Source organism: Coregonus clupeaformis, unplaced genomic scaffold (genome assembly GCF_020615455.1).
Source record: "Coregonus clupeaformis isolate EN_2021a unplaced genomic scaffold, ASM2061545v1 scaf0136, whole genome shotgun sequence".
In the NCBI taxonomy this organism is placed as follows: domain Eukaryota; kingdom Metazoa; phylum Chordata; class Actinopteri; order Salmoniformes; family Salmonidae; genus Coregonus; species Coregonus clupeaformis.
This window is the reverse complement of record NW_025533591.1, coordinates 557,501-584,291: the sequence shown is the minus strand read 5'-3', so window position 1 is coordinate 584,291 and position 26,791 is coordinate 557,501. Positions and strand designations below refer to the sequence as shown.

At 45.5% G+C, this 26,791-nt stretch overlaps 2 protein-coding genes across 5 annotated transcripts in view; one reads left to right on the top strand and one right to left on the bottom strand.

Annotated features, from left to right (window-relative positions):
* LOC121569488 (sterile alpha motif domain-containing protein 14-like) overlaps nt 1-17,160 on the top strand; it is a 40,760-nt gene extending 23,600 nt beyond the window's left edge. Inside the window, exons 8-10 of the mRNA XM_041880480.2 lie at nt 3,893-4,021; nt 9,247-9,402; nt 13,654-17,160. Coding sequence (XP_041736414.2) covers nt 3,893-4,021; nt 9,247-9,402; nt 13,654-13,818 — 450 coding nt within the window. The 3' untranslated portion in view covers nt 13,819-17,160. The remainder of the gene's footprint in view (nt 1-3,892; nt 4,022-9,246; nt 9,403-13,653) is intronic.
* A 96-nt stretch (nt 17,161-17,256) lies between these two features.
* The window catches only part of LOC121569489 (MAGUK p55 subfamily member 3), a 53,157-nt gene continuing 43,622 nt past the window's right edge, over nt 17,257-26,791 (bottom strand). Inside the window, exons 10-20 of one of the 4 annotated variants that reach the window (XM_045213652.1) lie at nt 26,724-26,791; nt 25,844-25,908; nt 24,483-24,503; nt 22,521-22,562; nt 21,044-21,190; nt 19,711-19,872; nt 19,153-19,233; nt 18,924-19,017; nt 18,704-18,812; nt 18,224-18,352; nt 17,257-17,885 (exon numbers count right to left, since the gene is read on the bottom strand). The exon at nt 26,724-26,791 is cut by the window's right edge and continues 129 nt beyond it. In XM_045213652.1, coding sequence (XP_045069587.1) covers nt 17,706-17,885; nt 18,224-18,352; nt 18,704-18,812; nt 18,924-19,017; nt 19,153-19,233; nt 19,711-19,872; nt 21,044-21,190; nt 22,521-22,562; nt 24,483-24,503; nt 25,844-25,908; nt 26,724-26,791 — 1,098 coding nt within the window. In that variant the 3' untranslated portion in view covers nt 17,257-17,705. The remainder of the gene's footprint in view (nt 17,886-18,223; nt 18,353-18,703; nt 18,813-18,923; nt 19,018-19,152; nt 19,234-19,710; nt 19,873-21,043; nt 21,191-22,520; nt 22,563-24,482; nt 24,504-25,843; nt 25,909-26,723) is intronic. The other 3 variants (XM_045213653.1, XM_045213654.1, XM_045213655.1) reach the window with 3 other exon arrangements.

Genomic DNA, 26,791 nt, shown 5'->3' with positions numbered 1-26,791 from the left:
AATGGGATCGCAGTAGCTAGTACTCCGGTGACGACGAATGCTGAAGCCTGCCCGAACCAGGAGGGGGGGCAGCCTCGGCGGGAGTCGTGACACAACCTCAAGTCAAGACAACTAGATTACCGTTTAACAAAAGTAGGAAAGCAACATTGCAGAGCATATTTCCACTTAACGGTTAATAAATATTTGAATGCCCATGTTTACAAAAATGTTGAACTTTTGAATCAACCAATGGCAGGCTAAGTTTGGTGAGTTCATGAATATAGCCCTCTATGGTAAAAACACCCATCCCCCCTCTCAGCTGCACTTGGTTTGATCCATTCTGAGTCAAAACCCTCCCAATTATTGTGACCGTACGTACATACCCCAACCAGAAGCCATGGATTACAGGAAACATCCGCACTGAGCTAAAGGGTAGAGCTGCCGCTTTCAAGGAACGGGACTCTAACCCGGACGCTTATAAGAAATCCCGCTATGACCTCCGACGAACCATCAAACAGGCAAAGAGTCAATACAGGTCTAAGATTGAATCATACTACACTGGCTCTGACGCTCGTCGGATGTGGCAGGGCTTGAAAACTATTACAGACTACAAAGGGAAGCACAGCCGCGAGCTGCCCAGTGACACAAGCCTACCAGACGAGCTAAACCACTTCTATGCTCGCTTCGAGGCAAGCAACACTGAAGCATGCATGAGAGCACCAGCTGTTCCGGATGACTATGTGATCACGCTCTCCGTAGCCGATGTGAGTAAGACTTTTAAGCAGGTCAACATTCACAAGGCCGCAGGGCCAGACGGATTACCAGGACGTGTACTCCGAGCATGTGCTGACCAACTGGCAAGTGTCTTCACTGACATTTTCAACATGTCCCTGACTGAGTCTGTAATACCAACATGTTTCAAGCAGACCACCATAGTCCCCGTGCCCAAGAACTCTAAGATAACCTGCCTAAATGACTACCGACCCGTAGCACTGACGCCTGTAGCCATGAAGTGCTTTGAAAGACTGGTCATGGCTCACATCAACAGCATAATCCCAGAAACCCTAGACCCACTCCAATTTGCATACCGCCCCAACAGATCCACAGATGATGCAATCTCTATCGCACTCCACACTGCCCTTTCCCACCTGGACAAGAGGAACACCTACGTGAGAATGCTATTCATTGACTACAGCTCAGCATTCAACACCATAGTGCCCTCTAAGCTCATCACTAAGCTAAGGATCCTGGGACTAAACACCTCCCTCTGCAACTGGATCCTGGACTTCCTGACGGGCCGCCCCCAGGTGGTAAGGGTAGGTAACAACACATCTGCCACACTGATCCTCAACACGGGGGGCCCCCTCAGGGGTGCGTGCTCAGTCCCCCTCCTGTACTCTCTGTTCACCCATGACTGCATGGCCAGGCACGACTCCAACACCATCATTAAGTTGCCGACGACACAACAGTGGTAGGCCTGATCACCGACAACGATGAGACAGCCTATAGGGAGGAGGTCAGAGATCTGGCCGTGTGGTGCCAGGACAACAACCTCTCCCTCAACGTGACCAAGACAAAGGAGATGATTGTGGCCTACAGGAAAAAAAAGAGGACTGAGCACGCCCCCATTCTCATCGACGGGCTGTAGTGGAACAGGTTGAGAGCTTCAAGTTCCTTGGTGTCCACATCACCAACGAACTATCATGGTCCAAACACACCAAGACAGTCGTGAAGAGGGCACGACAAAGCCTATTCCCCCTCAGGAGACTAAAAAGATTTGGCATGGGTCCTCAGATCCTCAAAAATTCTACAGCTGCACCATCGAGAGCATCCTGACTGGTTGCATCACCGCCTGGTATGGCAACTGCTTGGCCTCCGACCGCAAGGCACTACAGAGGGTAGTGCGTACGGCCCAGTACATCACTGGGGCAAAGCTTTCTGCCATCCAGGACCTCTATACCAGGCGGTGTCAGAGGAAGGCCCTCAAAATTGTCAAAGACTCCAGCCACCCTAGTCATAGACTGTTCTCTCTGCTACCGCACGGCAAGCGGTACCGGAGTGCCAAGTCTAGGTCCAAAAGACTTCTCAACAGCTTCTACCCCCAAGCCATAAGACTCCTGAACAGCTAATCATGGCTACCCGGACTATTTGCACTGCCCCCCCACCCCATCCTTTTTACGCTGCTGCTACTCTGTTAAGTATTTATGCATAGTCACTTTAACTCTACCCACATGTACATATTACCTCAACTACCTCAACTAGCCGGTGCCCCCGCACATTGACTCTGCAACGGTACCCCCCTGTATATATAGCCTTCCTACTGTCACTTTATTTTACTTCTGCTCTTTTTTTCTCAACACTTTTTTTGTTGTTGTTTTATTCTTACTTTTTTTGTTTAAAATAAATGCACTGTTGGTTAAGGGCTGTAAGTAAGCATTTCACTGTAATGTCTGCACCTGTTGTATTCGGCGCATGTGACCAATACAATTTGATTTGATTTGATTTGATATTGGGGCAGGGGGAGTGTTTATACATACTCTCTAACACCTGCACCATGACACATCTAAAATCTCCAGCAGCAGCATGTGGGGCCCGTCACAAATAGCACCTTTATATCCCATAAAGTGCAATACTTTTGACTACGGGTCAAAAGTATTGAACTTTATAGGGACTAGAGTGAAATTTAGAACAGAGCTCCATGGGCTTTAATAGAGAGGAGGAGCTATGCAAAGCATCCAAGATGGACTTAGTCATCAGCATGGAGGCCGGGACCCTTCGCTCTGCATAGCAATTAAAGCTGCAGCTTCCCATTGAAAGCAGAGAGGGCCATTAAATCCCTTTCTACCACTGTGTGTCTGTCCAGCTGGGATAATAGCTCTAGGATGTGTCCCAAATGGCACCCTATTCCCTACATAGTCCACTACTTTTGAACAGAGCCCTATGGGCCCTGGTCAATAGTCAGTGGTATAAAGTACTTAAGTAAAAATACTTTAAAGTACTACTTAAGTCGTTTTTGGGGTATCTGTACCGACTCACTAAACATAAATGCATTGTTTGTAAATGATGTCTGAGTGTTGGAGTGTGCCCCTGGCTAACCGTAAATAAATAAAAAACAGGACAATTGTGCCATCTGGTTTGCTTAATATAATGAATTTGAAATGATTTATACTTTTACTTTTGATACTTAAGTATATTTTAGCAAGTATGACAATTGGGTACTTTTTCCACCACCGTCAAAAGTAGTGCACTATATAGGGAACAGAGTGCCATTTGGGACGCATGCCTAATAAGCCTGGTGTCTGGAGAGGAAGGCAGATACCCATGACTTTGCCTTCCTCCTCTGCACTGGAGATTTGGGCCTCTGTACTGTGGCTCTCAAGGGGACTGTCATGCGCTGTTATAGGGTTGTGTGCATATGTGTTTGCAGGCGCAACATTTGAGAGGGCAATTAATCCAAAATATGATATTTCTGTATTCTTTTTAAGTGTTACTGCTGTGACCAAACCTTTCATATTTCGAAGCTTCAACTGTTTGAAAGTAAGGTTTATTAACGGTGCTTTAATATCCTACTAATGTCAGATGCAATTGATCTTGAACTGGACAAATCAATCGATCCAGTACGGTTTGACCACAGTGGTCACACTCAATGAAGATATCGCACATCTCTATGCACTTGTACTTAATGGCAAAGTGTCAAAGAATACTGGAAACAATGCAGAGAAAACAATAGTCATTTATCATGGTTGGATAATTTCTCTCTCTCTCTCTCTCTCTCTCTCTCTCTCTCTCTCTCTCTCTCTCTCTCTCTCTCTCTCTCTCTCTCTCTCTCTCTCTCTCTCTCTCTCTCTCTCTCTCTCTCTCTCTCTCTCTCTCTCTCTCTCTCTCTCTCTCTCTCCCTCCCTCCCCCTTTCAGGAGTCTGCCCTGAGTGATGAGTTCTCTCCGCCCCCCTGTAGTCCTCCCCACGCCTCCAGTGGGACCACAGCCGACTCATCCTCCCGCTCCTCACAACGCTACCAGACCCTCTCCCAGTCCTCAGACGAGGTGAGGGGCTTCCTACTGCAATGGGGGTGCTGGTGGTAGTGGGCATTCTCTGCCTAGGACTAAATAGATCTAAACTCAATTTCAGTATGTTACAGTATATGAGACAGAGGGTTTGTCTGAGGCCTGGATCACTGTTTAGAGTGAGAATGCAAGAGACTATTTTTAATTAAAGCAGCGTTCCACTCAAATCTCTAATAGCGTACCACCAAAACCACATCTCTGAAGTCTTCTCTGGTAAACTGTGTACCATTACCTGAAATAACCCCAACTGGACTTCCTGTAGTTACAGTTGAAGTCGGAAGTTTACCTACACTTAGGTTGGAGTCATTAAAACTTGTTTTTCAACCACTACACACATTTCTTGTTAACAAACTATAGTTTTGGCAAGTCGGTTAGGTAAGTTGACTGTGCCTTTAAACAGCTTGAAAAATTCCAGAAAAGGACGTCATGGCTTTAGAAGCTTCTGATAGGCTAATTTACATAATTTTAGTCAATTGGAGGTGTACCTGTGGATGTATTTCAAGACCTATCTTCAAACTCAGTGCCTCTTTGCTTGACATCATGGGAAAATCTGAAGAAATCAGCCAAGACCTCAGAAAAAAAAAAGTTGACTTCCACAAGTCTGGTTCATCCTTGGGAGCAATTTCCAAACACCTGAAGGTACCACGTTCATCTGTACAAACAATAGTACGCAAGTATAAACACCATGGGACCATGCAGGCGTCATATTGCTCAGGAAGGAGACGCGTTCTGTCTCCTAGAGATGAACGTACTTTGGTGCGAAAAGTGCAAATCAATCCCAGAACAACAGCAAAGGACCTTGTGAAGATGCTGGAGGAAACATGTACAAAAGTATCAATATCCACAGTAAAACTAGTCCTATATCGACATAACCTGAATGGCCGCTCAGCAAGGAAGAAGCCACTGCTCCAAAACCGCCATAAAAAAGCCAGAGTACAGTTTGCAACTGCACATGGGGACAAAGATCGTACTTTTTGGAAATGTCATCTGGTCTGATGAAACAAAAATAGAACTGTTTGGCCATAATGACCATTGTTATGTTTGGAGGAAAAAGGGGATATCTTGCAAGCAGAAGAGCACCATCCCAACCATGAAGCACGGGGGTGGCAGCATCATGCTGTGGGGGTGCTTTGCTGTAGGAGGGACTGGTGCACTTCACAAAATAGATGGCATCATGAGGAAGGAAAATTATGTGGATATATTGAAGCAACATCTCAAGACATCAGTCAGGAAGTTAAAGCTTGGTCGCAAATGGGTCTTCCAAATGGACAATGACCCCTAGCATACTTCCAAAGTTGTGGCAAAATGGCTTAAGGACAACAAAGTAAAGGTATTGGAGTGGCCATCACAAAGCCCTGACCTCAATCCTATAGAAATTTGTGGGCAGAACTAAAAAAGCGTGTGCGAGCAAGGAGGCCTACAAACCTGACTCAGTTACACCAGCTCTGTCAGGAGGAATGGGCCAAAATTCACCCAACTTATTGTGGGAAGCTTGTGGAAGGTTACCCGAAACATTTCACCCAAGTTAAACAATTTAAAGGCAATGCTACCAAATACTAATTGAGTGTATGTACAATTCTGACCCACTGGGAATGTGATGAAATAAATAAAAGCTGAAATAAATCATTCTCTCTACTATTATTCTGACATTTCACATTCTTAAAATAAAGTGGTGATCCTAACGGAATTTTTACGAGGATTAAATGTCAGGAATTGTGAAAAACTGAGTTTAAATGTATTTGGCTAAGGTGTATGTAAACTTCCGACTTCAACTGTATGTCTTCCATGGCAACTAGCTTACAATACATACTATAGTACACAATGCATTCAATTAGATGTTTCAAGCAGTTCACTTAGATCAATAACAGTAGGAGTGTAGAGTGTGTGGTCCTGGTGTTTCTAAAGCCTGAGTCTGGTGTGAATGCTCTGCTCTCTCAAAATCACTCTCAGGCCAGATGCTGTCAGACACGGCTGCACAGTGATTAGGGAATCAATTACCTCCAGTAAACTAGCTCTCTCTCCTGATTTACCTCAGCATGTTGGAGGGGATACTGGGTTTTCAGAGGGGCTTTATGACTCTCTCCCTCTCCTCTCCTTAAGCTGCCATTACAGAGGGGTGCAGGATGCACGTCAGACCACGTCAGACCTGGGTATCTCCCGAGTGGCGCAGTGGTCTGTGCCACTAGAGATCCTGGTTCGAATCCAGGCTTTGTCGTAGCCGGCCGCGACCGGGAGACCCATGGGGCGGCGCACAATTGGCCCAGCGTCGTCCAGGGTAGGGTAGGGGAGGGAATGGCCGGCAGGGATGTAGCTCAGTTGGTAGAGCATGGCGTTTGCAACGCCAGGGTTGTGGGTTCGATTCCCACGGGGGGCCAGTATGAAAAATAAAATAAAAATGTATGCACTCACTAACTGTAAGTCGCTCTGGATAAGAGCGTCTGCTAAATGACAAAAATGTAAATGTAAAATGTACAGATAGTATATGTTTTCTTTCGAATATTTTAACTGCACTTGATTGTGTGGCGCATGTCTGACGCAAAGGAACCAATGGAATAGTCTCAAAAGTGCAAACCCGGCCCATCTGGCACTCCGGAGGTGTGCTCAACTGGGCTTCCATTTGCGGTGAACATCTTCCATTAGTTGCAATTTGTTACGGTGAAACATCAAACAGCACATTTTTGTAAGGATTATTGAGGCATTTCAGCGGCAATAATCAAACTGCAAATGACTTTGCTATTCCTACTACATGTACACTATATATACAAAAGTATGTGGATAGCCCTTCAAATGAGTGGATTCGGCTATTTCAGCCACACCCGTTGCTGACAGGTGTATAAAATCAAGCACACCGCCATGCAATCTCCATAGACAAACATTGGCAGTAGAATGGCCTTACTGAAGAGCTCAGTGACTTTCAACGTGGCACCGTCATAGCATGCCACCTTTCCAACAAGTCATTTGGTCAAATTCCGGCCCTGCTAGAGCTGCCCCGGTCAACTGTAAGTGCTGTTATTGTGAAGTGGAAACGTCTAGGAGCAACAACGGCTCAGCAGCGAAGTGGTAGGCCACACAAGCTCACAGAACGGGACCGACAAGTGCTGAAGCGCATAGTGTGTAAAAAACATCTGTCCTCGGTTGCAACACTCACTCCAAACTGCCTCTGGAAGCAACGTCAGCACAATAACTGTTTCCATGGCCGAGCAGCCACTCACAAGCCTAAGATCACCATGTCCAAGGCCAAGCGTCGGCTGGAATTGTGTAAAGCTCGCCGTCATTGGATGCTGGAGCAGTGGAAACACGTTCTCTGGAGTGATGAATCACGCTTCACCATCTGGCAGTCCGATGGACGAATCTGGGTTTGACAGATGCCAGGAAAACCCTACCTGCGCCAATGCATAGTGCCAACTATAACGTTTGGTGGAGGAGGAATAATGGTCTGGGGCTGTTTTTCATGGTTCGGGCTAGGCCCCTTAGTTAATATAATATGCCATTTAGCAGACGCTTTTATCCAAAGCGACTTACAGTCATGCGTGCATACATTTTTTTGTGTATGGGTGGTCCCAGGGATCGAACCCACTACCTTGGCGTTACAAGCGCCGTGCTCTACCAGCTGAGCTACAGAGGACCACATAGTTCCAGTGAAGGGAAATCTTAACGCTACAGCATACAATGACATTCTAGACGATTCTGTGCTTCCAACTTTGTGGCAACAGTTTGGGGAAGGCCCTTTCCTGTTTAAGTATGACAATGCCCCGTGCACAAAGCGAGGTCCATACAGAAATGGTTTGTCGAGATCAGCGTGGAAGAACTTGACTGGCCTGCACAAAGTCCCCACAGCAATGTTCCAACATCTAGAGGAAAGCCTTCCCAGAAGAGTGGAGGCTGTTATAGCAGCAATGGGGGGGCCAACTCCATATTAATGCCCATGATTTTGGAATGAGATGTTCGACGAGCAGGTGTCCACATACTTTTGGTCATGTAGTGTAATAGAAAGCCACATGATTATTTGTAGTGGCAGTTTATACCCAAAACAGACACTTTCGTTTGCCACAGACCACCTTCTCAGACATAAGCTAATGTTACCTTATGTTCTCAGCTAACACTAAGCTAACGTTAGCTAACGATCAAAAACTTTTCCCCTCTTTAAACACACCTCAGGCTCACACTATAAAACACACAAAGTATTTAAAAGAAAAATAAATAGTGTTTGAACCCAGGACTTAATCACATCTGGTTGAGTAAGAGTGTGAGAGTCATTGTGTGTCCCAGTTGTTGGTGAGATGGAAAGTCCCAATGGGGAATATGCTGTTTTGCCTTAGGGCAGAGCACATTACCTGAATTAGCATGGTTGAAGTAATTGAACAGGGTTTGTATATGGTAGCCTAGGTCATGTAATCCACTTTCTATAAAACCATTTGCAAAAAATTTTAAATAGAGGGGCTCTCAAATCAACCGTGTCCCATAGGAAAAGTCTGCCTGTATGTTGAAATCATGTTTATTCAATGCTAATAACATGAGGGAAATTACGATGCAGAAAAAGGAGAGAGAGAGAGAGAGAGAGAGAGAGAGAGAGAGAGAGAGAGAGAGAGAGAGAGAGAGAGAGAGAGAGAGAGAGAGAGAGAGAGAGAGAGAGAGAGAGAGAGAGAGAGAGAGAGAGAGAGAGAGAGAGAGAGAGAGAGAGAGAGAGAGAGAGAGAGAGAGAGAGAGAGAGAGAGAGAGAGAGAGAGAGAGAGAGAGAGAGAGAGAGAGAGAGAGAGAGAGAGAGAGAGAGAGAGAGAGAGAGAGAGAGAGAGAGAGAGAGAGAGAGAGAGAGAGAGAGAGATCTCTCTCAGCCGGCTGCCTCTTCTATCACCCTGAGTTAATTTTAGCAGCGCTTCACTTGTTCCTGTGCTTCACCGCAGGCAGAGAGACACTCTGAGAACACCTTAGTGCCTGGCAGACAGAGAGAGCCAACCTGACAGGACCCTGCTAGCTACCAACACCAGACCAGGGGTTAGATCAATTAAACAATGTTGTGTGTGACTCAAGAGGGTCTAGACTATAGAGCCAGCTTTGTAACTGAGTCACTGCAACCTAAAGAGCCATATTAGTGGGTGTAATTAGGCAGAATGTTAGCTGTATGTCACTGCACTGAGGCTATTTTTCCAATTAGGGAGCTGAAGCAATGCAATCATACTGAATATCTTGGGCAACCTTCATTCCAGCCTGTAGACGAGCCGCTGTGCCTGGTTTCGTCGTGGAGCACCCAGCAGGTGTGCCAGTGGCTGAAGGGGTTGAACATGGAGCAGTACATCCCAGAGTTCACTGCCAGGGACATCGACGGGGAGCAGCTCCTCCTGATGGACGGCACCAAGCTCAAGGTGAGAGGATGGTTCAGGGAACGAGAGGGGAGGAGAGGAGTGGGGAGGATAGAAGGAAGTGGGAGAGGAAAGGAGGGGGAGGAGAGGAGAGGAGAGGAGAGGAGAGGAGAGGAGAGGAGAGGAGAGGAGAGGAGAGGAGAGGAGAGGAGAGGAGAGGAGAGGAGAGGAGAGGAGAGGAGAGGAGAGGAGAGGAAGGGTATGAGTGGGCTGACGAGAACAGATGGTGAAAGGGGAGAAGCGGCCTTGAGAGTGGAAGAGAGGTGAGGAGAAGATTAGAAGAGAGGGTAAGGTACAGGAGAGGGATGAGAGGAGGTGAGTGCATATAGGATCAAAGTAAAACATATAGTATCTCTGACTCTCTGATTGATCCACCCAAAAACACTCAATACAAACATGTAAACATCCACCTACAACGATTTACAGATAGTCATGCTCTTTAAGTATGATCTCACTGCCCCCTGCTGGTGAAAGGGACCACTTTCATGCCATCTATGAACTACAGTCGTGGTCAAAAGTTTTGAGAATGACACACATACTAATTTTCACAAAGTCTGCTGCCTCAGTTTTGATGATGGCAATTTGTATATACTCCAAAATGTCATGAAGAGTGATCAGATGAATTGCAATTAATTGCAAAGTCCCAGCCCTGCCACAAAAGGACCAGCTGCCATCATGTCAGTGATTCTCTCGTTAACACAGGTGAGAGTGTTGACGAGGACAAGGCTGGAGATCACTCTGTCATGCTGATTGAGTTAGAATAACAGACTGGAAGCTTTAAAAGGAGGGTGGTGCTTGAAATCATTGTTCTTCCTCTGTTAACCATGGTTACCTGCAAGGAAACATGTGCCGTCATCATTGCTTTGCACAAAAAGGGCTTCACAGGTAAGGATATTGCTGCTAGTAAGATTGAACCTAAATCAACCATTAATCGGATCATCAAGAACTTCAAGGAGAGAGGTTCAATTGTTGTGAAGAAGGCGCCAGGGCGCCCAAGAAAGTCCAGCAAGCGCCAGGACCGTCTCCTAAAGTTGATTCAGCTGCGGGTTCGGGGCACCACCAGTGCAGAGCTTGCTCAGGAATGGCAGCAAGCACGTGTGAGTGCATCTGCACGCACAGTGAGGCGAATACTTTTGGAGGATGGCCTGGTGTCAAGAAGGGCAGCGAGGAAGCCACTTCTCTCCAGGAAAAACATCAGGGACAGACTGATATTCTGCAAAAGGTACAGGGATTGGACTGCTGAGGACTGTGGTAAAGTCATTTTCTCTGATGAATCCCCTTTCCGATTGTTTGGGGCATCCGGAAAAAAGCTTGTCCGGAGAAGACAAGGTGAGCGCTACCATCGGTCCTGTGTCATGCCAACAGTAAAGCATCCTGAGACCATTCATGTGTGGGGTTGCTTCTCAGCCAAGGGAGTGGGCTCACTCACAAATTTGCCTAAGAACACAGCCATGAATAAAGAATGGTACCAACACATCCTCCGAGAGCAACTTCTCCCAACATTTACATTTTAGTCATTTAGCAGACGCTCTTATCCAGAGCGACTTACAGTTAGTGAGTGCATCATTTATTTTTTTCATACTGGCCCCCCGTGGTTGTAGCTCTACCAACTGAGCTACAACCATCCAACTGAGCTACAACCATCCAAGAACAGTTTGGTGACGACCAATGCCTTTTCCAGCATGATGGAGCACCTTGCCATAAGGCAAAAGTGATAACTAAGTGGCTCGGGGAACAAAATATCGACATTTTGGGTCCATGGCCAGGAAACTCCCCAGACCTTAATCCCATTGAGAACTTGTGGTCAATCCTCAAGAGGCGGGTGGACAAACAAAAACCAAAAATTCTGACAAACTCCAAGAATTGATTATGCAAGAATGGGCTGCCATCAGTCAGGATGTGGCCCAGAAGTTAATTGACAGCATGCCAGGGCGGATTGCAGAGGTCTTGAAAAAGAAGGGTCAACACTGCAAATATTGACTCTTTGCATAAACTTAATGTAATTGTCAATAAAGGCCTTTGACACTTATGGAATGCTTGTAATTATACTTCAGTATACCATAGTAACATCTGACAAAAATATCTCATAACACTGAAGCAGCGAACTTTGTGAAGACCAATACTTGTGTCATTCTCAAAACCTTTGACCACGACTGTACACTGAACAAAGATATAAACGCAACATGCAACAATTTCAAAGATTTTACTGAGTTACAGTTCATATAAGGAAATCAGTCAATTGAAATAAATAAATTAGGCCCTTATCTATGGATTTTACATGACTGTGAATACAGATTTGCATCTGTTGGTCACAGATACCTTAAAAAAAGGTAGTGGCGTGGATCAGAAAAACAGTCAGTATCTGGTGTGACCACCATTTGCCTCATGAAGCGCGACACGTTTCTTCGCATAGAGTTGATCAGGCTGGTGATTGTGGCCTGTGGAATGTTGTTCCACTCCTCTTCAATGGCTGTGCGAAGTTGCTGGATATTGGCGGGAACTGAAACACGCTGTCGCACACGTCGATCCGGAGCATCTCAAACATGCTCAATGGGTGACATGTCTGGTGAGTATGCAGGCCATTGAAGAACCTGGAAATTATCAGCTTCCAGGAATTGTTTACAGATCCTTGCGACATGGGACAGTGCATTATCATGCTGAGACATGAGGTGATGCTGGTGGATGAATGGCACGACAATTGGCCTCAGGATGCTGTCACGGTATCTCTGTGCATTCAAATTGCCATCGATAAAATGCAATTGTGTTCATTGTCTGTAGCTTATGCCTGCCCATACCATAACCACCATGGGGCACATTTGTTCACAACGTTGACATCCGCAAACCGCTCGCCCACACGTCGCCATACACACTGTTGGCCATCTGCCAGGTACAGGTCTAAACCGGGATTAATCCGTGAAGAGCACACTTCTTCAGCGTGCCAGTGGCCATCGACGGTGAGCATTTGCCCACTGAAGTCGGTTACGACGCCAAACTGCAGTCAGGTCAAGACCCTGGTGAGGATGACGAGCACGCAGATGAGCTTCCCTGAGACGGTTTCTGACAGTTTGTGCAGAAATTCTTTAGTTGTGCAAACCCACAGTTTCATCAGCTGTCCGGGTGGCTGGTCTCAGAGGATCCCACAAGTGAAGAAGCCGGATGTGGAGGTCCTGGGCTGGTGTGGTTACACGTGGTCTGCGGTTGTATGTATTGACAAATTCTCTAAAACGACATTGGAGGTGGCTTATGGTAAAGAAGTTAACATTAAATTCTCTGGCAACAGCTCTGGTGGACATTCCTGCAGTCAGCATGCCAATTGCACACTCCCTCAAAACTTGAGCCATCTGTTGCATTGTGTTGTATGACAAAACTGCACATGTTAGAGTGGCCTTTTATTGTCCCCAGCACAAGGTGCACCTATGCAATGATTATGCTGTTTAATCAGCTTCTTGGTATGCCACGCCTGTCAGATGGATGGTTAATCTTGGCAAAGAGAAATGCTCACTAACAGGGATATAATCACATTTGTGCACATAATTTGAGAGAAATAAGCTTTTTGTGCGTATGGACAATTTCTGGGATATTTTATTTCAGCTCATGAAACATGGGACCAACACTTTACATGTTGCATTTATATTTTTGTTCAGTGTACGTACAAGGCCTAACACCCAAACTACTCATCAAGGGTTGTGTGTCTGTTTTTCTAACGTCCGTTTACATTACTTGGGAGTTGAAGCCTAAGGCAAATCTCTGTGTGTACAATAGTTATATTATATTCCATTTGCACCACTGGAGGCTGCTGAGGGGAGGACAGCAAATAGAATGGCATCAAATACATGGAAACCATGTGTTTGATGTATTTGATACCATTCCACCAATTCCGCTAGAGCCATTACCACTTGCCCGTCCTCCCCAATTAAGATGCCACCAACCTCCTGTGGCACACACACACACACACACACACACACACTTTCACACTCTTTACATATGCTGCTGCTACTTTTACCCTTACCTACATGTACATTACCTCAATTACCTCAACTACCTCGTACCCCTGCAAATTGACTCGTTACCAGTGCTCCTTGTATAGCCTTGTCATTGTTATTTTATTGTGTTACTAATTTGTGTTACTATTATAGCAAAATGTTCTTCCTTTTTAACACTGCATTGTTGGGAAAGGGCTCGTAATTAAGCATTTCACGGTCAAGTCTACACCTGTTGTATTCGGCGGGATCTTTTATTATATTTTATTCTCAGGGTTTGGGAGTGAACAGTTCGACAGACCGCAGTGCACTGAAAAGGCGGATCAAAGACATTCACGCAGCAGCGGAAAAGGAGCGCAAGGCCCTGGACAAACTGGAACGCCAGAAAGAGAAGCAGCGCAAGAAGGAACAGGAGCTACGGAAGCTAAACACAAGCTAGACATAACCACCAGATGGCGCTAAATGACCACAGAAATACTCCCGACTAGAATCTGGTGCTGGTGCACCATCTCCAATTTTCACATTATCATGATAGCATTGATGCTAAGTGGAGTTTTGTGCAAAAAGTTGGAATTTGCACATAGACTTTTGTACTGTACTTCCGGTTTGGATGTGAGTCTTTGAACCCTGTGATGGGCGGGACAGTGTGTTGTCTATCACTGACACATGATAAATAACAGAATGAAAGCTCCATGCTCCTCATGTCAAAGGGCTTTATTTTAGACCAAGTTCGGAACCCAAAGTGGGCATGTGAGAGGTGGGTCGCGAGTTAGGAGAATACATCTATAATCACTCACTATTTCTTCTTAATTTGGGAAGTTGGAGGACAATATGGGTCACGGCAGGACTGTCAATTTCTAATTTGTGTCCCGAGCTGAAAAAGTTTAAGAACCCCTGTTTTAGACTAATCAGTGGTTGACGCCACATGATAGGTCCCGCCCATATTGGGGTTCAGACGTCACATTCGCCCTGGCTATGAAAAATGTGTTCTTCTTGGTCAAATCAGTAAGGTTATCCACCCTTGTGGAAAATCAGACTCATATTTTGTTACTGGAAATGAGTATGTGTTATATGTGACTTCTACACACATTCAATGCATTGACAAAGTCATACTTTTCCCATAACTTTTGACCATACACACATACATTCTAGCAAATTACACACTATCAAAACCAAACCCATGGCCTGAGTTATTATAGAAATAATATAATTACAGAAATTAGCATTTATTTATTTTACAAAGAATATAAACACCGAATTCAGCTTTTTTTTTTTTACTCATAAGCACAAGCCAGTAACACCCAACCACATTCATATTGTAGTATGCATCAATACTCTGTAAGCCACTCTGTCAGTGGACAGGAGTTAAACTTGAAGTAACATGAAGATTTGTCCAGGACATCGTCAAGATAAGATGCTGATGAGACAGATGTGATTTTTGAGCATATTTGTATATACTGTATGTTTGTGGTGTACGTGCATGTTTGTGACATATGATATACTGTCTGTTTATGTGTGTGTAAGTGTGCATATGTGCTATCTGAGGTCACGACTGTATGGGGATGGGACTGGCTCTCCTGAAAGGAGTCTTCTGAGGTGGCCATTTTAGAATTATGGGTGTTGTCAATCTTCTGTCTCTAGTCCCACGTTGCACCAATCGTCATCTTAGATGTTTTTGGATCCTGCTGGAACAAGACAAGAAAGGCACATCGATCATCTTTGGAGGATTCAGGGCCCTGTATAAGGACTGATGTTGGACATGCTATCGAAACCGTATCCCCATTTTACCCCATTTTCATACTGAATTCTTGGACTGGTTTGTTGTCAGAAGAACCAGTGACATTGACATTAGCTCCAAGTTTTACACTACATGGTCCTTAGGACTCGTTTCTTGATTTCTGTCCTCCCATGATGCGGTTGCTTCATTTATTTTCAACTCCTGTGTCAAATGGAAATATGTATTAAATATGTTTTAAAATGCAGAATGCATGTCAGGACTCCCAAACCTCTGCTGCTGCTGGTCTCTCAACTCTGGTCTCTCAGTTCAACATGTGGGCTGGTTCACACTCGGTTTGTACAACTGATATGCAACGCATCTGAAACATCAGGGGTGTGGCCTTGACGCTAGGGTTTTAACCCTAACCCAACACAAAATAACATTTTACTCCAACTCAAAAGAATAGGTTCATCCAATTAAAAATTGTCAGGATTTGACTATAACAAAACATACACAAAGTAGCACTTGGTTCATCTGGTTTTACTATGGCACTTTATACATGTCACATTACAAAGTCAACATTCTGGGTTTCTTGGTTTACATAGCACAGTAAAAGATCAAGAACACATTGCATGTTAAAAAGAGAACAGGATGAGAATTGGAGGAAAGGAGGATCTGGAAGCTCCTGTTGATAGTTTATCAGTTCTCCACAACGAAACAAGACTTGAAGTTTTTACACACACACACACACACACACACACATTTTTGATGCCTCTACTAAAAATGCCTCTACTAAAAGATTACCAGTAGCTCAGAGCGACAGAGCCGATATATAGATTGAGAACAGGTGGAGTTTCACAAAACTTCTCTGATTGCTTTAGTCAAGTAACAACTGTTATTTTCTCCCTTATCTTTCACCAGCGTGAGTCATTGGTTTTTCTTGTGTATTACCTTGTAACCTTGAAATGGCTTTTAACATTGTTTCTGTAAACACCAAGATAACATCAAAGAAACACGTCACATCTGTGTGTATTTATAATGACGGCTTGAACCCACAATCACACTTGGATGAGTCCATATCCCACTAATACCAGTGTCCTCAACTAGAGAGAAACTGATACAGAACAATTTAACAAGGACCCTGATTACCAAGATAGACCCCCCAACACCCTATTACCCTATTACCCACACTGCACCTACATCTTAAACGTGTCTGATGTCAGCTATACAAGGTGCATTCCTATGTACACAAAAAGGAGCATAGCATGTTTTAGTGCACTTGTGTGTACATGACATCCACACATCCAGAGTCCCAGAACTGAAGTAATTCACACTACTGTTGATTAGACACTTAGGGTCAAAGTTCAACAGGTTGCACTGAAGTGCTACGAGATCGTTCGTTGGCACGGTAGGATTTGCATGTACAATATTTACATCTGAGATTAAATAACTAAGCTGTCGTGCACTTCCTAAAAACACGTCCAAATCATAAAATAATTGATCAAATAAAGCTTTATAAAATAATACTATATTTCACATTCCATATTTCTGTACCATTACATCTATACTACTGTACTATTGACAGAGTGTGTTGGTTAATAATACTATGTATGTATTTCTACTCATTGTCCAGGTATAATGGAAGCAGGTGGATTGGCTTTTAGATAACATTTCAATAACATTATAATAACAATGGATAGGCTTCACTCAGAATGCATTGTATCAACGAGCAGAGGAAATAGGTGAGGAAGCACTGTAAGTGAGGAAACCTTACAAAACAGTCATGTTGTCTTTGTGAAGGAATTGCGTAAGTGATCTGTAGGATTTCCTGCAGTATTCTTATACACGTTTTTTGACTGTAAGTCGCTTTGGATAAAAGCGTGTGCTAAATGGCATATATTATTATATTAAGAGGAAATTCAAGTACTAGACACTGTGGGCTAAAGAAAGCTACAGATGACACTCCACATGGAGCCGCAAGATGTCTGTATGTCTGACTGACTGACTGACTGACTGACTGACTGACTGACTGACTGGCTGACTGACTGACTGACTGGCTGACTGGCTGACTGACTGGCTGACTGGCTGACTGGCTGACTGACTGACTGGCTGACTGGCTGACTGACTGACTGACTGGCTGACTGGCTGACTGGCTGACTGACTGACTGACTGACTGACTGACTGGCTGACTGGCTGACTGGCTGACGTAAATAATAAAAAAAAAACTTGAATGAATATATGAAAAACATATTAATTTGAACAATGGATTGCATGTACTGTATATGTGTGTGTGTGTGTGGAGTCAGCCAGGTTTTTAGCCAGGACAACAGTCTTTCCCTCTGAACATCCCAAACACAGATATGTTCCAAAGGGTTTGCCGCATGCCCTTCTCCCCTAGTGCCAGTGAGGCTGGCCCAGCATCAGGTATCAGGCCAGGGTTTGGGGCAGTATCCTCCACACCCCACATGCTGGCCCATGGAGCCACGGGGAAGGGGTCCAGGAGATCAGGAAAGGGCTGAAGGGGAGGGGGTAGGGTAGGGGTCCTGCTGGAGGAAGGGCTGGGGGGCTGTGATCCCCCCTCTTGAGGGTGGTGGTTGGGGAGAGGGGGGTTAGTTCCGGACCCAACAGAGGGGCACCCAGAAGGTCTCACGCTCCAGCCGCTCCAGAATGCCTCGTAGTTCTGTGCAGGCGCTGGCTGAGTCCTCCTTGATTAGGACCCGGTCGACCAGGTGGCCGTACTGCTGGTCCATCTGCTGCGCCGACTGACGCATTTCCTGCAGGTCCTCATCCTGACAGGGACAGACCGACAGACAGGGGAGAGTCATTCAGACAGACACACAGACAGACAGAGACAGAGGAGAATCAGACAGACAGACAGACAGATTGACATGAAAATGAGGAAGAAGCAGGAAGAGTGAGTGAGGATATAAAGGTGTAATCAGAAAGGGAAGGTAGAGAGAACACCCGAGGAGGGAGAGAGACAGAGGAGAAAAGAGGAAAGGAGAAAGAATGCCACGCTAAATAAAAGATTGAGAAACAGAAAAAAGGTTAAATAACTCATTGATACATTCATATGAGCACATTTCAGACTCAGCTCACTATAATAAAAAGAGACAGCAGGTCTCACCGTCACTCGCCCATGGTCTCCCCCTGCTGGTGAGGTGGCAGCACTACGACGGCATCTGCTCTCCGGGACGCGCGGCTTGACGAAGATGACATAGGGTTTGAACTCAGATGTCCGCAGTGTCTTCAGAGCCTGAGGGGCCAGGACACAGTCAGACACAATTTCACACTCACAGTCTGACACAATATCACACAGTCTGCTCTGATTGTCACAGAGTACACCGGGTTTAGAGAACAGATACTATCAGAGAAATGTCCTCTTGAGATGTCAGAGATACTACGGATAACTGCGACACAAGATAATATGGCAGCCTGCCTGACTGAAACAGAAATTACTCTCACCAAGAGACCACAGGAGAAACATCAGGGGCCGTCACAGAATAGGGTGTGACACAGATTCCATGTGATAGCCGTGGTTATATTGTACAGTGCATTATGACAGAATGGGATTTGCTTCACTGCAGAGGATGTGCCTTGGCCCTACCTCTGGCTGAACGTCCACTAGGCACATCTTGTTCTTGGCCTGTACAGAGCGGATGGCCTCTATACTGGTACCATACTGGTTCTCCTTGTACTCTCCATGCTCTATGAACCTGGACACACAGGACACAACTAAGCACAAAACAGACAAAACAAAGCAGAGTACTATAGAGATGGACATTATGGCCCTACAGATCAGCCATATAGTATCAAAGAGAACTCACTTGTTGCTCAGAGCGTCTGCATCAAACGCCTGTTTGGTGACAAAGTGGTACTCCACCCCCTCCTTCTCATGAGGCTTCTTGGGCCTGGTGGTATCTGGATACACGAGTGATAGTGGAAATTGGGAAAGCTGTGATTGTTTTACTGGCGTAGCAGTTCTTTACTAGGGTGTTAGAGGGTATCGCCATCAGTGTAGAAAGAAGAGGGTGAGGTTTAGAAGGTGTAACTCACGTGGTACGGCCACAGCATAGCGATGTGGGTTCTCTGCTATCACCTTCTGTTTCAGCTCATTGATACGAGCTCCAAGGGAACCTTTGTGTGAGTGAGAGTGAGAGAGAGAATGAGAGAGAAAGAAAGAAAGAAAGTGAGAGAGAGAGAGAGAGACAGAAAAAGAGAAAGAGAGAGAGTAGAGAGAGGGAGTGGCACAGAGTTATTTCAACAGAATTATCAGGGACAAATAATCAATATTTGCTGAAAAAAAATCTGCATCAACATCAAGTTAAGTCCACTGATTAGTTACTGGATGTGCCATTTGTTGTGCACTTTGATTTATTAACTTATCAGAAACATAAATAGCATTAGACATACAAGTACCATAGATAAGACTTCAAAGGCCCACACAACTAAGTTGGTCATCAGAATATGAGCTATCTGGAGATCAGGCTGTTGTCACAAGGCCACCACACAACTAGAGGAAGTTGCTGTTTGTAGTATTGGCCACTAGATGGCAGTATCATCACAGTAGAATGACTCCACACTGCCATTGTCATTCTGAACCTGTTGTCTTACCTATCAGGACCACCAGGCGGGGTCTCTCATTGGGCCTGTGCTGGTAGCGGGTCACCTCCTCGTAGGTAGCGAAGTCTGGGTCGGTGGGGTCGGGAGTGGCCCCTCCTCCGAGGGATCCTGACCGGTCCTTTCGGCTCAGACGGAAACTCCTCCTCAGACCGGCTACGGCAGGACAGGCAGGTGGGAGGGGCAGGCAGAGAAAGATGAGGCAGGGAGGCACAGGTTCAAAAGGTCATATATGATCATCCACTTAAGTGATTTGATACACTGTCTAAAACATGCTCATTCTACATAATTACAACTGTATTCTCTAAGGCATTTTAGATAGCGCTTGTAGTTGTTCTAAATTGGCAATTAGTGTTGCTGACAAACATTTAAAATGTACAATACCAGTGTCATGTCATATCAGGACATCATATAAGGTTATCATGCAAATCAAACACCAACATAACCATAACATTATTATTTGTTGGATTATTAGAAGTTGGTTATAGAATAACAAAGAAAGTGCAACCCTCAATAATCATGCATTAAAACCCCAGTGAACCATGTGACCATTAAAATACTAGCGGTAAGCTGTGATCCGTCATTAGTCAGTGAGTGATACTATAGGTTTGACAGCCTGACCCGTGCTTATCTCCAAGGTAAATGGGCTGCCAGCAGCATTGTGAGATATTGGCTGAATCTGCTCATTTACAATTGTGTCCAACAAATATCAACCACATGCAGCTAATATCTGACAAGGGGTTTGGCAACTCCACTTTCACAGTGAGAAATAAGCTCTGGGACTGAGAGTGAAGCAAACAGACTTCTGCTATTACTATCAAGCTCATGCCTCTCCTTTCTCTTTTTAAAGGAGACTTGGCTTCACTCAATGAACAACAAATAATACTACAGTAATGATAATGGAGAGAGCTTCTTGCCATGCCAAGGTAAATTAGCATTCATAGAATTGGAAGAACAATGGTCTCATTTGTAACACATGTAACAGTGTACAGTACAAAGGAGGCATGCTGCTTGACACAGGGCTACAGGAGTGGACCAGGAGGGATAGGGCAGCCTAACTCTGGAGATCACAGTGTAGTGGGAGTGACACACACACACGCACGTGCACACACACACACACACACACACACACACACACACACACACACACACACACACACACACACACGCACACACACGCACACACACGCACACACACGCACGCACACACATGCACACACACACACGCACACACGCACACACGCACAGTGTCTCCAGGCCCAAGGGTGCCCATCCCCCCTGCCAGCGCACAGTGGGAATACCTGAGGGAACAAGCCGGTAACAGTACCTGAATAAAATTCCCAGGAAAACACCTGGCCACAGGAGGGCGCCACTGCTTTACACTTAGGAGAGACTATAACTGGCGTTAGAGCGTCACACAACCCAGCCTCGCGCCTCAGTCTCCACACAGGGTGAAACAAGCAGCAAAACGTGCCTGGTTGGTTGAGTGTGCAATGCGTCCAACGCAGCAGGGCCCTCGTGGGGGTGAGGGTAGGAGGGGTGCACCAGCCATAGCAGCAGCAGAGGCAGAGGCAAGAGGGGAGTCTCAGGAGGATCCAAACACTACTTAGTTTGCAGCAGGGCAAGGGTGCTGGGTTTAATCTCCAAATACAAGGAGTAATGTCAGTATTCTGTGTCATTACGAAGGTGGCAGTGGCACCCAAATGAGGTGTAGAATAATACAGTTGGTCTTCTTGCCATGGGAGGGCTGTTTTTTTATTTTTTTTAAACTGTCAGCTGTGTTCAGATCCCTCCATGTGCTCTGTCTTTCATTCCAACTGTTTCTGGGGTATGGGGGGGGAGGGGCCTCAAGTTCATGTAGGGGTGAAGGAGTCGAGGGGAGGCCAGTGGAAGGAGGGGAGGCCAGTGGGAGGGTAGCAGGGGGCTGAGGATTACGGGAAAAGCTTTATAATAATAATATGCCATTTAGCAGACGCTTTTATTCAAAGCGACTTACAGTCATGCGTGCATACATTATTTTTAATTTTTTTGTGTATGGGTGGTCCCGGGGATCGAACCCACTACCTTGGCGTTACAAGCGCCGTGCTCTACCAGCTGAGCTACAGAGGACCAATGCCAATGCAATTTCAGTCTGGATGCAAACTGTATTCCCACAGTCGGTAGCTTGAGGGTTAAATCCAATTGATAACGCTCATTAGCAAGTAGTAACATTTTTGAATGCCCTGAAATGACTGCTACTCTGGTGTCTGGGGAACTGATAATGATCCTAAGATGTGTTAATACTCTGACAGAGAGGCATAGCAGCCATGTCTCAATATCTACTGGAGATAAAACAGTTTCAAGTCTGGTATTCGCTCTCTATCGCACCCTCTTCAGCACTTTTCTCATTACACTAATTATGTAATGAGACCAATTTGTTATCGACACCTGAAGGAGTGAGAAACTAAACTCCCCTCTTTTGCCCTCCCTCTCTGATATTTAGCTGGGAAAACTGGTGCTGGAACTCACGTTCTCTCCTTTAATACTAGTCTTCCCTATCAAATGAACTAGGGTCAGTTCCATCTCCTCTCAGCATTGTCTCTCCCCACCACCTCTCTCTCCACCTCTCTCCTCCCTTCTTCATCACTTCCCACACGGACCCCCCAACCCCAGCCAGTCCCACCCTCAGGACATCCATACATTCCCCAACCCAAAGCTGCATTTCAGTTAGCCAGCAGCACACAGCAAGGTCCTGGCAGACACACAGACATCAGACAGCAATAGAGGTCTAGGTGGCAGATGGAGGAAGACGTGCAGGCTCTCACCTATGTACTGTCCATTGAAATAGCCCTCACAGTCACAGTCCTCTGTAGGGAGGCAAGCAGGGAGAAGAGGGGGGCGGGGGATGAGCAGAGGGTAAGTAACCTGGAGGAAGGATCAGAGGGGTGGGGAGGGGGGGCTACAGAGGGGAGGGGGGGCTGCGGGCTCTGAAGCAGGGCAGGCAGGGTCAGGCAGGTTGGCGGTGGGCAGAGGTGTGGGCACAGGGTAGGACACTAAGCCAGCAGGTCAGGATAGGGAGGTTGCAGCATGACCTCAGCCAGAGCCTGCAGCCACTGTGGCAGCCATGATGGGAGAGGTTTGACAGACACCACACAGACATACCAAGCACTTCTGCTCTGAGAGTACAGGGGCACTTCTGGAGGCACTCGACTGGAAAAGGGAACTGGGCCTCCCTGGCCCACACACATTGCTTTGTGAAATGGACAGCTCACAAAGCTATGGTAGCTAGCATACAAAAATGTGTGCAATTCACAACTCTAGAACTGCTGAATTCAATATTAAACTAAGCAAAAAACAAGATCAATTTCAATATCTGATTCTCTGAAACTCTGGATATGCAACAAAAGTGCCGACGATGGTATATTCACAACTCAGAGATACCGATTAGAAAATTGCTGACAGAGAAAAATTGGGCAAGTAGAAAAGAGGACAGCAGAGAAGGGAGAGGAAGAAAGAGAAATCCCTTGCAAGGAGAAGAACAGGTAGCCAAGACACAGTAGATGAGTGAGGAGATGAAGAGGATAACAAACTGCAGTAGACAGAAGAAGATGAACTACAGAGGAGAAGAATAAAATAATAGAAGCTGATGATGATGATGGAGAGGGTGGGTCCTTGCTATATTTGCTTGGCTGTGCTTTACAGTCTGCAGGCCTGCCATAGCATTACACACATACAATAAGGTATGGGCTCTCGAAGTATGGGCTCTTTCAGCATTGCCATAATATGCTTTATGTAATGTTCTTATAAGGTAGGGTGGGTGCTGGTCCACGACTTAGAAAGTGAATACCTTATGAAGGTTGGGGCGCACACCAGAACATTTTGAGTTAAGATGCTTAAAATAATCTTGAAAAGTACGATTTTTTGGAGTGTGTCCAGTTTGTTATTAGAATGCATGCATGTACTCACACACACACACACACACACACACACACACACACTGCAATCGGGGTGAATCTCTATTCTGGTCTCGTAGGCTGCCTACAGTGGGGGAGGATTTAAGCTGGAAGCAGAGCAGTACAGGACCCATGGGATCTCATCTACCCCCGCAGCACAGGGACACACACATACACACACAGACACACACACACACACAGACACACACACAGACACACACACACAGACACAGACACAAATCCACATGCACACACCAAAAGAAAGAGAGAGGGCTGAGAGCTTTGATGCCTCTACTATAATACCTTCTAGCAGGATCCTGCAAGCAGACAGTAAGCGTCCTCTCATAGTCATACCAAGGAGTTACAAAACACGGAACTCAAATTGAAGTTATGAGTACATTTTAGCAGACGCTCTTATCCAGAGCAATTTGGGTTAAGTGCCTTGCTCAAGGGCACATCAACAGATTTTTCAACTAGTAGGCTCGGGGATTAGAACCAGCAACCTTTCGGTTACTGGCACAATGCTCTTAACCACTAAGCTACCTGCCGCCCCAAGAGTAATAGAGTATAAACTGTCACCACATGTCCATGTATCTGATTATGCCTGATTGTGGATGGTTATTAGTATTCTCTGCATGTCCATGTCCTGTCTAATCTCTGACGGTGGCAATAAAACTTGTGGCACACTGCCCTCATTCCCTGATCACGGTGATGTGTGAGTGAGGGAGAGAAACTGAGAGAGAGAGAGAGAGAGAAGAGAGAGAGAGAGAGAGAGAGAGAGAGAGAGAGAGAAGAGAGAGAGGATTGCAGACATCTCTGTACCAGTATACCCACCTTTGTCACATCCCTGGTCATCTGAGGTAAGCAGTGAGGGAAAGGAGGATGATGAGAAATCTTTGACAAACAGTTACACAAAAACCCCAACGGGCAACGGGTATTGGTGTTATCTCCTCTCTCAAATTCTTTGTCTGATATTCACAAACTTTAAAATATCATTTTTCTAGCAGGCAAGTTGATGGAGAATGAGAGAAAAATGAGTGAGAGAGAGAGAGAGAGAGAGATGGGAATTATAGATTTTAAAATGCACAAACTGTCTCAGTCTCAGTCTCTGTTCTGTGACGTCATCGCGGGGTCGAGCCTCTGACCCACATTAAAAAGGCAACCTCAGGAGCTTCACAAGTGGCATGGGCATTAATCAAATAGAGAGGGAAAGAGAGAGAGAAAGAGAGAGAGGTAGAGAGAGAGAGGTAGGGAGATTGAGAGAAGGAGAGAAGAAGAGAGTCCACACAGACATAGGTCTCCATGGTGTAGCCGGGCTAGCTGACATATTGCTAAGCTCTTGTTGTCTCCCTGGGGCTCAGACCTAATCGGATCGCCTGCGGATTATGGACCACGAAGCGCCACGCTCGTATTAAACACTCACCTGGCCACTTCTATTCAGACATACCCAATAATATTACCCCACAACACAGAGCAGTGTGGACAAAATGGACATCGTTACACACTCATCCTGTTAATTGGTTCTATTCTGTTGTCTGTCTCTCACTACAGAGATACACTGTGTGCTCACCGGCCAGATGGACCAGACATGAAAGAGATTAATTCATATCTATGTGATCCCTCCCTCTCTTCTCCCCCCTCCCAAAGCCCTCTCTCGCTCTTTTTTCTATTTGTCCCTCCCTCTCTCTCTCTCGTCCCTTTTCAAAACACATCCTCATGACAGCAGAGAATAAACAGTGAAAAGTAAGACTCCAGATGACGCCAATTACCAGCAAAAAAGGTAAATAAACGTCAACATAAACACATCTATCTAATATGAACCATCACTGACAAAGAAGTTATACTTCAAAAGATATCCTTGAGCGTCAGTTTGATATTGGGTACAACAGCGAACATGTATCTGTATATCTGTACACTCTTAGAAAAAGGGTTCCAAAAGAGTTCTTCGGCTGTCTCCATAGGAGAACCCTTTTTGGTTCCAGGTAGAACCCTTTTTGGTTCCAGGTAGAACCCTTTTTGGTTCCAGGTAGAACCCTTCTGGTTTCCATGTAGAACCCTCTGTAGAAATGGTTCTTCATGGAACCCAAAAGGGTTCTACCTGGAACCAAAAGGGTTCTACCTGCAACCATAAAGGGTTCTTCAAAGGGCGAAGAACCCTTTAAGGTTCTAGATAGTATCTTTTTGTGGAAACTTACAGGTAGGATTTTTAGGGGATTTAGGGTTCGGAAGTGTGCTCATTTTGATCCGGTAGGCCAGCCGTCTGAGAAAATGTAAAGAGGAGGAAAGAAAGAGAGAAGAAATAAGAGGGGGGTGTAGACCATGGCAGTGTCAGAGAGATACACAGAGATAGGAGGAAGAGAGGCAGTGAAGGAGGGAGGCAAAGAGATTGAAAGAGAAGATTAGAACATGAGAGAGACAGGATATAACACTGACCCCTGCCTCATATGTGTTATCAGTGAAAGGAGCAAAGCCAGTATGAGAGATTAAACCCATGGCTTGGCTGAGGTTCCCTTTCTGTATTTCAGCCACCATGATTAATCCAACACAGTGTACGTGTTTGAGTGTGTGTGTCCGCAATGAGGCTGCCCTGGTATCGCTCCCCCAGCTTAGCTAAGATGAATACAGAGTGGGCAGTGTGTTGGGGTTGGGGCTTGGGTGTGTTTATACCCCCACTGCAGAGCACCCCCAGACATTTACATATTCATCCTATTGAGGGATTATGACTGACATAATTGAGAGTTCCCATTCAAGCCTATGTTGAGACCCATGTGTTAAGATCCATGCTGCTCTGATACTTGATTTAAAAACACATTTGACCCCTCAAAGTGGAGCACATGAATATGGGACAGATAGAGACAGCTCTATGGCGATATCTGCACTGTTTTGAAAGCAATTCAGTCCACATACTGTACATAATATAAGAGTCATACAGTATATGCATAATATAATACAGTACATATAGTATCATACTGGTTTAGGAAACTACTAGGCTTGATCTGGTCCTTTTCATATTTAGACTCTTCTCTGAGCTATGAGCTAACAACTGTCCATGGACCTCTCTGCCTATAGTCTCACCTCTCCTGGAAGAGTTTGGAGGGGATGAGTCCAGCACGGAGGTTGCTGTCGCCCACCCGTTTGGCCTG